The sequence below is a fragment of the Somniosus microcephalus genome, chromosome 21 (assembly GCF_052327205.1).
Source record: "Somniosus microcephalus isolate GS21.2 chromosome 21, FLI_Smic_1.0, whole genome shotgun sequence".
Lineage (NCBI taxonomy): Eukaryota > Metazoa > Chordata > Chondrichthyes > Squaliformes > Somniosidae > Somniosus > Somniosus microcephalus.
This window is the reverse complement of record NC_141007.1, coordinates 20,952,377-20,965,515: the sequence shown is the minus strand read 5'-3', so window position 1 is coordinate 20,965,515 and position 13,139 is coordinate 20,952,377. Positions and strand designations below refer to the sequence as shown.

At 46.3% G+C, this 13,139-nt stretch overlaps 1 protein-coding gene across 6 annotated transcripts in view; it reads right to left on the bottom strand.

Moving 5' to 3' along the window:
- spata20 (spermatogenesis associated 20) overlaps positions 1 to 13,139 on the bottom strand; it is a 475,652-nt gene that overhangs the window by 195,937 nt on the left and 266,576 nt on the right. For 5 of the 6 annotated variants that reach the window (XM_085963329.1, XM_085963324.1, XM_085963327.1 and 2 more), the window contains exon 15: positions 10,858 to 10,938. The exons of the other annotated variant lie outside the window; for it this stretch is intronic. In XM_085963329.1, coding sequence (XP_085819455.1) covers positions 10,858 to 10,938 — 81 coding nt within the window. The remainder of the gene's footprint in view (positions 1 to 10,857; positions 10,939 to 13,139) is intronic. 6 annotated transcript variants of the gene reach the window in all.

Here is a 13,139-nt window from a genome sequence, read left to right as displayed (position 1 = left end):
ATGGGGTAGTCAGTCCTGCATAATGTCAGTCCTGCATAATGGGATAGTCAGTCCTGCATAATGTCAGTCCTGCATAATGGGATAGTCAGTCCTGCATAATGTCAGTCCTGCATAATGGGATAGTTAGTCCTGCATAATGTCAGTCCTGCATAATGTCAGTCCTGCATAATGGGATAGTCAGTCCTGCATAATGGGATAGTCAGTCCTGCATAATGGGATAGTCAGTCCTGCATAATGGGATAGTCAGTCCTGCATAATGTCAGTCCTGCATAATGGGATAGTCAGTCCTGCATAATGTCAGTCCTGCATAATGTCAGTCCTGCATAATGGGATAGTTAGTCCTGCATAATGGGATTGTCAGTCCTGCATAATGGGATAGTCAGTCCTGCATAATGGGATAGTTAGTCCTGCATAATGGGATAGTCAGTCCTGCATAATGGGATAGTCAGTCCTGCATAATGGGATAGTCAGTCCTGCATAATGTCAGTCCTGCATAATGGGATAGTCAGTCCTGCATAATGTCAGTCCTGCATAATGTCAGTCCTGCATAATGGGATAGTCAGTCCTGCATAATGGGGTAGTCAGTCCTGCATAATGTCAGTCCTGCATAATGGGATAGTCAGTCCTGCATAATGTCAGTCCTGCATAATGTCAGTCCTGCATAATGGGATAGTCAGTCCTGCATAATGTCAGTCCTGCATAATGGGATAGTTAGTCCTGCATAATGTCAGTCCTGCATAATGTCAGTCCTGCATAATGGGATAGTCAGTCCTGCATAATGGGATAGTCAGTCCTGCATAATGGGATAGTCAGTCCTGCATAATGGGATAGTCAGTCCTGCATAATGGGATAGTCAGTCCTGCATAATGGGATAGTCAGTCCTGCATAATGGGATAGTCAGTCCTGCATAATGGGATAGTCAGTCCTGCATAATGGGATAGTCAGTCCTGCATAATGTCAGTCCTGCATAATGGGATAGTCAGTCCTGCATAATGTCAGTCCTGCATAATGTCAGTCCTGCATAATGGGATAGTTAGTCCTGCATAATGGGATAGTCAGTCCTGCATAATGGGATAGTCAGTCCTGCATAATGGGATAGTCAGTCCTGCATAATGGGATAGTCAGTCCTGCATAATGGGATAGTCAGTCCTGCATAATGGGATAGTCAGTCCTGCATAATGTCAGTCCTGCATAATGGGATAGTCAGTCCTGCATAATGTCAGTCCTGCATAATGTCAGTCCTGCATAATGGGATAGTCAGTCCTGCATAATGTCAGTCCTGCATAATGGGATAGTTAGTCCTGCATAATGTCAGTCCTGCATAATGTCAGTCCTGCATAATGGGATAGTCAGTCCTGCATAATGGGATAGTCAGCCCTGCATAATGGGATAGTCAGTCCTGCATAATGTCAGTCCTGCATAATGGGATAGTCAGTCCTGCATAATGTCAGTCCTGCATAATGTCAGTCCTGCATAATGGGATAGTCAGTCCTGCATAATGGGATAGTCAGTCCTGCATAATGGGATAGTCAGTCCTGCATAATGGGATAGTCAGTCCTGCATAATGGGATGGTGAAACAAGCGCCTCATGTTATGTAGCCATGCGGTGACATGTTGCACAGAATGGATAACTAAAAAGCAGCAGGAGAGGAGGGGAACAGACTGGAACTTTACCAGCTTCTCCTGTTAAATTTCTGACCTGATTGCCAGGCTTTCGGGCCTCCCATCTTCTCTGAGTTGCCTCCCACCGCTTTAGTTAGTCCTATGTTCTTTGTTTCTCTAACGTTGTTCATGCCTCTTTCCATTGTCTGATCATCTCCGCCATCTATCACTCTCATATTTTTCCTTTAAACAATTTACAGGTCATTTGACAGATAAATCCTCTCTACTTTTCTTCTCCCCTCCACTTTGCTCTAATCATAGAAACATAGAAACATAGAAGATAGGAGCAGGAGTAAGCCATTTGGCCCTTCGAGCCTGCTCCGCCATTCAATGAGATCATGGCAATCGTACTGAAAATGTCTGTTCACCTTTTGTGCTTCTAGTTCTGATGAAGGGGTGTAACCTGAAACATTGACTGGTCTGTTCCCTCTCCATAGAAGAAGCTGACTGTCCTGAGTGTTTCTAGTATTTTTCTGTTTTTGTGTCATATTCCCAGCATTTGATTTGTTTTTACTTTTTATTTATGCAAACATAGCAGGATAGTTATTGTGAAAACAACAGGAGAGGGGAACAGAGCAGGATAGTGTACACAGGAAGAGGGAGAGCCCCTCGAGCCTGTTCCACCATTCAATTAGATCATGGCTGATCTGTACCTTGACTGCATTTATCCTCCTTGGTTCCGTATCCCTTAATACCCTTGCCGAACAAAAATCAACCAATCTCAGTTTTGACATTTTCAACTGACCCCAGCATCAACATCTTCTTGGCGAAGAGAGTTCCAGATTTCCACTCTCCTTTGTGTGAAAAAGTGCTTCCTGACATCACTACTGAACAGCCTAGCTCTAATTTTAAGGTTATGCCTCCTTGTTCTGGACTCCTCCACCAAAATAAATAGTTTCTCTCTTTCTACACCATCAACTCCTTTGATTATTGTAAACACCCCAATTAGATGTACAGTAAGGATATAGTAAAGAGAGATAGAGTAGGATAGGGTAACTGTAGAAGTGGTAGGAGGAGGAGGAAGAAGTCTGGTCCAGAATGATTTTGAACGTGAAGGGGAAAAGGTGAATTGGAGTTTCCTAATGGAAGCGTAGATATTATAAAGCAGATTACCAACATCCTCCAAAGTAAATGCTCCAATTCTTTCAAACCATCTTCAGGTTCAAAGAAAACAGAAGCCATCCACCTGCCAGGCAAAAAAAAAAAATGCATTTTGGGGAATTCCTGGAACCATCACAATCCAGAGGAACAGATCCAACCCGAGGAACTGAGCCACGCTACACCCTTCCCCAGACATCACCATCAGCAGGAAATACATCTGTCAGTACAGAGGTGCACCAGGGTCTGTACTTATATGGGCCAACATTGGATTCAATGACAGACAAGCTTCTGTCATCCCTATGGAGCTGTAATCACACAGGTCACATTCAGTTCACACAGCACTCTATAAACTGTCCATGAGATATGATTGAGCACCAGTGAACGTACATCTGTTTCTGCTGTAAACTGTTGTTCCACAGTGTGTATGCTGCTTTCAGAATACTGAGGGGATTATCCTCTGGCACTGTCGCAAGGCAAGCACACATTCTAGAAGGAAGGATTTAAAATTTCTTAAGTTCCTGTAAGCTCTCCCTATCTTTACTATAGGATCCTTCTCTGATGCTGGGAACCTTGCACTAGGTCCACGCTGCTTCACTTGGGCCTTCCAGTGGCCCTGGCGAGGACCATGCATCTGTGAGGCTGAGAGTTACGTGGATAGCACGTTTCTAGAGGTGGTCACCCCGCAGCTTAAGAGTATGCAGGCAGAGAGGGAATGGGTGACCATCAGACAGAAGAGGAGGACCAGGTAGGTAGTGCAGGAGTCCCCGGAGTGCATTGTGCTCTCCAACCAGTATTCTGCTCTGAGTACTGGTTCCTCTGCGGAGTGCAGCCAGAGACAAGTCCACAGCACCACAGGTGGCTCAGCTGCACGGGGGGGTGGGGGGGGGGGGAAGAGTGGAAGAGCAATAGTGGTAGGGGATTCGATATTATGGGGAGCAGACAGGCGTTTCTGCAGCCGTAGACGTGACTCCAGGGTGGTATGTTGTCTCCCTGGTGCCAGGGTCAAAGATGTCACTGAGCGGCTGCAGGACACTCTGAGAGGGAAGGGTGAACAGCCAGAGGTCGTTGTCCATATCGGTACCAAGGACATAGGCAGAAAGAGGGATGAGGTCCTGCAGGCAGAGTTTAGGGAGCTAGGAGAGAGATTAAAAAGCAGGACCTCAAAGATAGTACAGGAATAGGAGGATAGAACAGATGAATACGTGGCTGGAGAGATGGTGCAGGAGGGAGATTCCTGAGACACTGGGACTGATTCTGGGGAAAGTGGGACCTGTACAAGCCGGACGGGTTACACCTCAACAGAGCCGGGACCAATATTATCGCGGGGAGGTTTGTTAGTGCTGTTGGGGAGGGTATAAACTAGCTTGGCAGGGGGATGAGCGCCAGCATACAGGAGTAGAAAAGAGGAATAAGGTGCATAAAAGAGTGAGTGTGTTGAATAGTACTAGAGAACATAGTACTAGAGGCGGTAGTAGTACCATATTAGATAGGGGCAGACTAAGAAAGACAACAAAAAATTCAAAAATGGCTTTAGAATGCATGTACATAAATGCACAAAGTGTGGTGAATAAGGTTGGTGAGCTACAAGCACAATTAGTCGTGTGGCAATATGATGTGGCAATAACGGAAACGTGGCTTAAAAACGGTGAGGACTGGGCATTTAATATTCAAGGGTACATGGTGTTCAGAAAAGATAGGGAAGGAAAAAGGGAGGTGGGGTGGCAATGCTGATTAAGGAAGACATTGTAGTGTTGGAAAGGGAGGATGTTCTTGAGGGGACAAGGACAGAATCCATTTGGCTAGAGTTGAGGAGCAAAAAGGGTATGATCACACTATTGGAGGTATTCTACAGGCCTCCAAATAGTGAGAGGGAGGTAGAGGAGCAAATCTGCAGGGAAATCGCAGAGATATGCAAGAGCTATAGAGTGGTGATATCGGGGGACTTTAATTACCCAAATATCGATTGGGTAATGCTAGGGTAAAGGGAAAGGAGGGGGAGGAATTTCTGAAATGTGTTCAAGAGAATTTCCTTGACCAATATGTTTTTGGCCCAACTAGGAAGAAGGCATTGCTGGATCTGGTGCTGGGGAATGAGGTGGGCCAGGTCGACCAAGTGTCTGTGGGAGAACACTTGAGTACGAGTAATCATCGTATCATAAGATTTAGATTAGCAATGGAGAGGAGCAAGGAACAATCTAGAGTGGAACTTCTAAATTGGAATAGGGCTAACTTCAATGGGATGCAAAAGGATCCCAGGGTAAAATGGAACCAAAGACTGGAAAAACTGTAACGGAACAATGGGTGATCTTTAAAGAGGAGGGGGGAAAATTTCAGTATCGCCCCATTTGGGGCGCCGTTATCGGCCGTGCGCAAAGTTCAGCACCTGGCGCTAATTATCGCCTCCGACAGCAAATTTGGCTTTTATCACCCCTGGAGGTGATTGGAGCGCTAAATCAGGCGCTTCACACCTGTCTTAAGGCGCAAACGCCGAGGAGTGAGGTGCTACCTCAGAGTGCTGGCGAAGCAAGGAAAGGCAAATCAAAATAAACCTGCAAAGTGCTGCTCAGTATTCAAAACTCCTTCACACAGCGTTGAATCTCTCCAGAAGTCTCTCTCTCTCTCTCAGGCTGAGTGGTGCAAAAATGTCACCGACAAAAAAAGGTAGGAAGCGGTCGCCTTTAAATAGCGCTCCCCTAGTCCCTTTCTGACAGCATAACGCTCCCCTCAACCTGTCGTTGCTAGCGGCAGGCGGTAAGGCAGGGGGCGCCACTCAATATCCGATCCAGGGCGCTAACGGGGCGTTGCGCACTCGACTGACGTCACAATCTGCCGGCGCAGGAGATCTGTGGCGGAAGTGTTTCGCGCCACCGCAAAATGTCTAGTTAATTTCGCGAGCGGCGCAAACATCGCCGTACCCGGGCGCTAGTTGCTTTGCGCCCCAATTGGCGCCCTCTTAAGGCGCTAACGGGAGGTGCAAACAACTGAATTTTTCCCCCGAGATGTTCCAAGTACAGGCTAGGTACATTCCATAAAAGAGGGAAGGGTAAGGGAACCAAAGCAAGGGCTCCTTGGATGACAAGTGAGATCGAGAAGATGATGAAACAAAAAAAGAGGGTGTATGATGCATGTCAGGTGAATTCTTCAAGGGAGAACCAGACCAATACAATAAGTTGAGAGGGGATGTGAAGATGAAAATAAGATTGGCAAAGAGAGAATATGAGAGTAGAATGGCGGTTAATATAAAAGGGAACCCAAAAATCTTCTACCGGCATGTAAACAGTAAGCGGGTAGTAAGAGGCGGGGTAGGGCCTATTAGAGACAAAGAAGGTGATATATGCTTAGAGGCGCAGGGCAAGGCTGGAATACTCAATTAGTACTTTGTATCGGTGTTTACTAAGGAGGTGGATGCTGACAAAATATCAGTAGAAATGGAAAAGCTGGAAGCAATGGAAGGGATGAAAATTGATAGACAGGATGTACTAGAAAGGTTGGGTATGCTTAGAGTGGACAAGTCGCCTGGTCCAGATGGTTTGCATCCCAGGTTGCGAAGGGAATTGGGGGAGGAGATAGCGGAACAGCTTGCCATAATTTTCCAATCTTCCCTAGATGCGGGGGAGGTGGCTGAAGATTGGAAAGTGGCAAATGTGACACCATTGTTTAAGAAAGGGTGTAAGGACAATCCTAGTAACTACAAGCTGGTAAAGTTTTGGAAACAATAATCAAGGAAAAATTAACAGGCACTTGGAAAGGTTTAAGCTAATTAAGGAGAGCCAACACCGATTTGCAAAAGGCAGATCGTGTTTGACGAATCTAATTGAATTTTTTGATGAAGTAACAGAGAGGATTGTTGAAGGGAATGCAATGGATGTTGTCTACATGGATTTTGTCTACATGGATTTTCGGAAGGCGTTTGACAAAGTACCACATAGAAGGCTGGTTAACAAAATTGAGGCTCATGGAATAGATGGGTCAGTGGCAGCTTGGATAAGGAATTGGCTTAAGGACAGAAAACAGCAAGTCGTGGTAAATGGCTATTTTCAGACTGGAGGATGGTAGACAGTGGTGTTCCCCAAGGGTCAGTGCTGGGGCCACTGCTTTTTTGATATATATGACCTGGATATTGGAATACAGAGTAGAATTTCTAAATTTGCCGATGACACCAAACTTGGGGGTGTGGCAAACAATGATGATGATATCAATCGACTGCAACAGGACATAGAAAGGCTAGCAGAATGGGCAGACAAGTGGCAGATGGAATTTAACACATAGAAGTGTGAGGTGATGCATTTTGGCAGAAGGAACAGGGAGAGGCAATATATACTTAGTGGCACAGTTTTAAAGAGTGTACAGGGACAGAGGGATCTTGGAGTCAATGTGCATAGGTCCCTGAAGGTGGCAGGACATATTGAGAGAGTGGTTAACAAAGCATATGGGATCTTGGGCTTCATAAATAGAGGTATTGAGTACAAAAGTAGAGAAGTTATGCTGAACCTTTATAAAGCGCTGGTTAGGCCACAATTGGAGTATTGTGTCCAGTTCTGGTCACCACACTTTAGGAAGGATGTGAAGGCCCTTGAGAGGGTGCAGAGGAGATTTACCAGAATGGTTCCGGGGATTGGGGGAACTTAGCTACAAGGACAGGTTGGAGAAGCTGGATTTGTTTTCATTAGAGCAAAGGAGGTTGAGGGGTGATTTGATAGAGGTGCACAAGATTATGATGGGTTTGGATAGGCTAGACGGGGAAAGGCTGTTCCCACTAGTTGATGGTACAAGGACTAGGGGAAACAGATTTAAGGTTTTGGGCAAGAGATACAGGGGGGATGTGAGGAAAACCTTTCTTACGCAGCGAGTGGTGATGATCTGGAATTCACTGCCGACAGAAGTGGTGAAAACGGAGACACTCGGGTTGATTTTCCTGAAGCCGTTGGGAAGAAGGCGGGACTACAACTTTCGGGTTTTAGACCCGCCTACTTCGACATCCGGCCAATCCGCGCGATTTTCCCTTGATTGACCTTGTTGAGCCCGCCCAGCTGGCTCAGCAGGCCAATTAAGGGCCACCCGGCAACAGGTGACGTCACAGACTGCAATTTCATCTGTCAAGAGTTCTTGACAGATGAAATATCAGTGTTTCACAGCTGTTTGAAGCTGTCAAACACTGACAGTCTGAGTTCTAACCTGAGTCCTTCTGCACAGACTCAGTTAGAACTCTCAGCAGCACTCAAAGCTGAAGGCTGTCACTTTTGACAGATCGCAACCATTCAGCTTTAAGTGCCGGCTGAGTGATGGGCACCCAACGGCTACAGGAAGAAAGGCTGTTAAGGTAAGTACAGGTAAGTAAAAGTTCTTTACACACTTTAGACACACCAAACACACTTACCTTTGCACTCATGCACCCATCACTCACCTGAACACCGACATCGTGACCCCTCCAACTCCTTCAACCCGACGGCCCGCCAGCTGTAACCTGGCGTGGTTTGGAGCCGTCGGGAATCCCACACGAAACCCCTCAAAATAGGGATTAGGCTAAACACTGCCTGTTAACTACCTGTTAATAGGCAGTTAATTGGCACTAATCCCTTCTCGCCTGGTTTCGGCGGGTCCCCGCCACCCCTGAAACTTGCGTGGGGCGGGGTTTTGGGTGGGATGGTGTTGGGACCCCCAAATTCAGGATTTCCCCCCCCCCCCCAACACGCCTGAAACCCCGCCTGACGGCTCCAGGAAAATCCACCCCTCAATGTTTTCAAGGAGAGACTGGATAGGCACTTGAAGGAAAAATCAGCTTGCAGGGCTACGGGGATAGAGCAGGGGAATGGGACTGACTGGATTGCTCTACAGAGAGCCGGCACGGACTCGATGGGCCGAATGGCCTCCTTCTGTGCCATTATGACTCTATTCTTTAAAGTGTGGATTCAGAAATACTTCTGAGTGGAGAGTTCTAACAACTTTTTCGAGGTTAGCATACTGCTCATCATAGGAGGCTCCACGCCTAAATATAATGACTTTGATATCATTTGCATGGCTTTCCTAGACACGGCTAAAGGCTTCAAAACCAACAAATCATCAACGTAAGAGTCAGGACAAATCTACAAATTCCTGACAGTCATCACAAGGGAGTCACTGAATACAAGGGAGGTCCCAATGGAATGGAAACAAGCCAATGTACGAACATACGAAAATGGCAGACAGGAAAAGACCTACTGGCCCATCCAGCCTATCCCACACAGTTAGATTGCCTTGTGCATCATGATATACTCCCCACCCCACCCAGATTAAAAGACCCAGTCCAATTAGGGGAAACAAAAGCTGGAAAATTCCTCTCCGACCCCCTTAAGCGGTCAAAACTAGTCCAGGAAATCACACTGGGCCTGATTTACGTTACCATGTACTGTATCTTGTATGCGGTTGTCTCCGCCCCAATCAGAAACAGGTCCCGCTCTCGCTTGAAAGAATTCAGCAAATCGGCGTTCACCATGAGCCGGCAGCCTGTTCCAGAGGTCCACTATTCTCTGGGAATAGAACCACCTCCTGACATCTAACCTAGATCTGACCTTACATAACTTGTAAGAGTGACCTCTGGTCATGTCCAGTTGAAATAATTGGTCTATATAAACACAATCTAGTCCCTTCATTATTTTACAAATCTCAATCAAATCACCTGAGTCTACATTTTTCTAAAGTATAGAGAATCAGCTGTTTGAGCCTATCTGGGTAACTAAGGTGTTTTAAACTAGGAGTTACATAGAAACATAGAAGATAGGAGTAATCTTGTGGCCCTCCTCTGCACCCTTTCCAAAGTCTCAATATCACCCATCATGTGAGGAGACTAAAAGTGACACAGTGTTCTAACTGAGGCCTAACCGAGGTCTTTTACAAGGATATGGTACCTATTTTCAAGAAAGGTGATAAAACAGACATGGATAACAGCAGACATTGCATCATTAATCGACAAAATAATGGAATCCATCATTAGGAACAAACTTTTCATTCGCAACAAATTTGAAGAGGACAAATGTAAAAAAAAAACTAGTAAATGGCAGTCAGCACAGTTTCAGAAGGGACAGATCCTGACTAACCTCTTTGTTTTTTTCTTAAGGAAGTGACATCCCAAGTGGATATTTCAAAGGCAAGGTTAAGGCTTTCAGTATCCTTGGCAAAACCTGGAGGTGGATACAGAATTGGCTAAAAGAGAGAAAGTAGTGGGCCTTAGTTAGGGAAGTGATATTGTGCTGGGGAGATGTGCTGAGTGGAGTGCCTCAAAATTGGGACCGCTACTGTTTTTGATCTAAATAACCTGGATTCCAAAATGCTAAATAAATTGGTCAAATTTGCAGATAATACTAAACTGGGGCTGGGGCAGCAAAGTCTAATGAAGCACCCAAGAAATTCTGCACCCTCTCCAAGGCCTTGGCATCCTTCCTAAAGTGTGGTGCCCAGAGTTGGACACAATACTCCAGCTGAGGCCTTACCATGAGAATCCTGAGTAATAGCTTGAAGTGGGATAGACAGAGTGAGAGTGTGATGAACATGACATAATCACAAGTCCAATAGCTTGAAGTGATGTAGACTTAAGGGAGGGTTCGGTGAAGCTAACATTTGGAGAGTTATGTCTTCATCTCACCAATGAAAAGTTAAAAAATAATATCTGGGGGAATGAACTGGGCTTAGACAAACAGCAGCGTGCGTTTCCACGGGAACGCACTTTCTCCATATGTCTGACATTTTCGAGAGCTTTCTACCTTGTCTAGAAACTGGAGAAAGTCCTCTACACGTACACATACTTGCATTAGGCCGGTTTGGATTTCATGCATCCCATTGGACGCCGATTATTCCTGCAGAAGGAAATGCGACCCTTGCTGGCACTCCTAGCACATTTTACAGTGTCACTCATCCAGAGTTCAGACTCAAACTTCCAATCATTATTGACAATTACTTCAGCCCTAGACAACAACCTGCATCCCCTACAACAGGTAATGAGAGATTTTCAGGCAGCTGAGTTCCTCCGTACTAGGCTCCTTTTCTTTTCTGTATTTATACCCCCAGTCACTGAATCCCAGCCAATTGCCCCTTTTCCGCAAACACATATCCATCTCCTACCTTGTTGTGTACAAAGTGTGTATTGACGCACTGTATCAGCTCCTGTGTGTCAGGTGCTTCGAGCTCCCCGCGGATCACAATCTGCAGCAAGACAGAAAAAGGCAGAAACATAAAGACAAGAGTGTCAGACCAGGCCAATGTATCTACCTGTAGTCCGTCAATTTTAACCATGTCTCGAGGTTTGTCAGTACAGTTCAGATTGAATTCAGCTGTCACTTCAGACTAGAGAAAGGTTTTGATTTCTGCAGCTCTCTCGACCTTTCCACTGTCTCTGTGTCGTCAGGCTGCTTGTCCGACATCCAGTCCTGGATGAGCAGAAACTTTCTCCAATTAAACATTGGGAAGACCAAAGCCATTTTCTTCTGTCCCCACCACAAACTCCATTCCCTAGTCACCAACTCCATCTCCTTCCCTGGTCACCAACTCCATCTCCTTCCCTAGTCACCAACTCCATCTCCTTCCCTGGTCACAAACTCCATCTCCTTCCCTGGTCACGAACTCCATCTCCTTCCCTAGTCACCAACTCCATCTCCTTCCCTGGTCACTAACTCCATCTCCTTCCCTGGTCACCAACTCCATCTCCTTCCCTAGTCACCAACTCCATCTCCTTCCCTGGTCACCAACTCCATCTCCTTCCCTGGTCACAAACTCCATCTCCTTCCCTGGTCACCAACTCCACCTCCTTCCCTGGTCACCAACTCCATCTCCTTCCCTGGTCACAAACTCCATCTCCTTCCCTGGTCACCAACTCCATCTCCTTCCCTAGTCACCAACTCCATCTCCTTCCCTGGTCACGAACTCCATCTCCTTCCCTGGTCACCAACTCCATCTCCTTCCCTGGTCACTAACTCCATCTCCTTCCCTGGTCACCAACTCCATCTCCTTCCCTGGTCACCAACTCCATCTCCTTCCCTAGTCACCAACTCCATCTCCTTCCCTGGTCACCAACTCCATCTCCTTCCCTGGTCACCAACTCCATCTCCTTCCCTGGCCACCAACTCCATCTCCTTCCCTGGTCACTGCCTCAGGCTAAACCAGACTGTTTGCAATTTCGTCATCCTATTTGACCCCGAGCAGAGCTTCCGACCCCATATACTCTCCATAACCAAGACCGCCTACTACCATCTCCAAAATATCACCCATCTCCACTGCTGCCTCAGCCCATCTGCTGCTAAAATCCTCAGCCATGCCTTTTTTACCTCCAGTAAGGCTATGCCTTCAGCTATCAAAGTCCTAAGCTCCGAAAATCCCTCCATAAACCTCTTCACGTCTCCTTCCTTTAAGAGGCTCCTTGAAACCTACCTCTTTGACCAAGCTTTTGGTCATCTGTCCTAATGTCTCCTTCTTTGGATCAATGTCAATTATTTTTGTCTGGTAACGCTCCTGTGAAGCGCCTTGGGACATGTTACTATGTTAAAGGTGCTTTATAAATACAAGTTGTTGTTGCATCTCACAAAATGACTTTATTAATTGAATATAGGATTTCTCAGTGGCTGAATGCACTCCTGTTTAACACTTCCATTAGTCACCCTATTTTCTTATTTGGAAGAAAAGGAAATATGGTCCACAACGACCAGATGGCCCCACGTTTTGATGTCTGGTCTGGGCTAAGTTACTTCATCCCAACTGGAGCAGGAGCTAGAAATCTACAGTTGGCCCGGAGTTGGGGAGCATGATAATCAGGCTGAGGTCCCAGTCCTGATCTCCCTCTGATGAGTGCAGATGTTGAGGAAGGGGTGGATCAGACATGGCTAGGCTTGGGTCTGACGTTTGGCCAAAATCTGACTGACCCTCACTGTCTATGGTCACACATGAAGTTGAGTGAAGTACCAGTGGACAGCTGGTGCTCATGGGACCATATCCCAGTGAGGAGTCGGCACCCTCAGGAGAAGGCGGAGGTGACAAAATAAGGAATTGAAAAATAAAAGGAATGGTTGCAAAAGCACAAGGGAAGGTCAACTGAGGTCTCCTAACAATGTGCAATACTGGGCTGCATGAGTTGAGCCCCTCCCTACCCAATACCATCCTGGGACTGCAGTGGATCAAGGAGAAGGCCAATCACCACCTTCTCAGGGCAGTGACGGATGGGCAATAAAAGCGGCCTTTGCCCACATCCCGAAAACAAATGAAAAAGAAACTAACCTCAGCCATTCTAAAAGGCAACTTTATGGTGAGGGAAGAGAGATGTAGAAGATATTCTGAAAACAGCAGGGAATTCGACTTGTTAACCATGCGCTAGCTGCACTACACGGTCTATTTTTCACATCTGTCTGCAGGCTAAA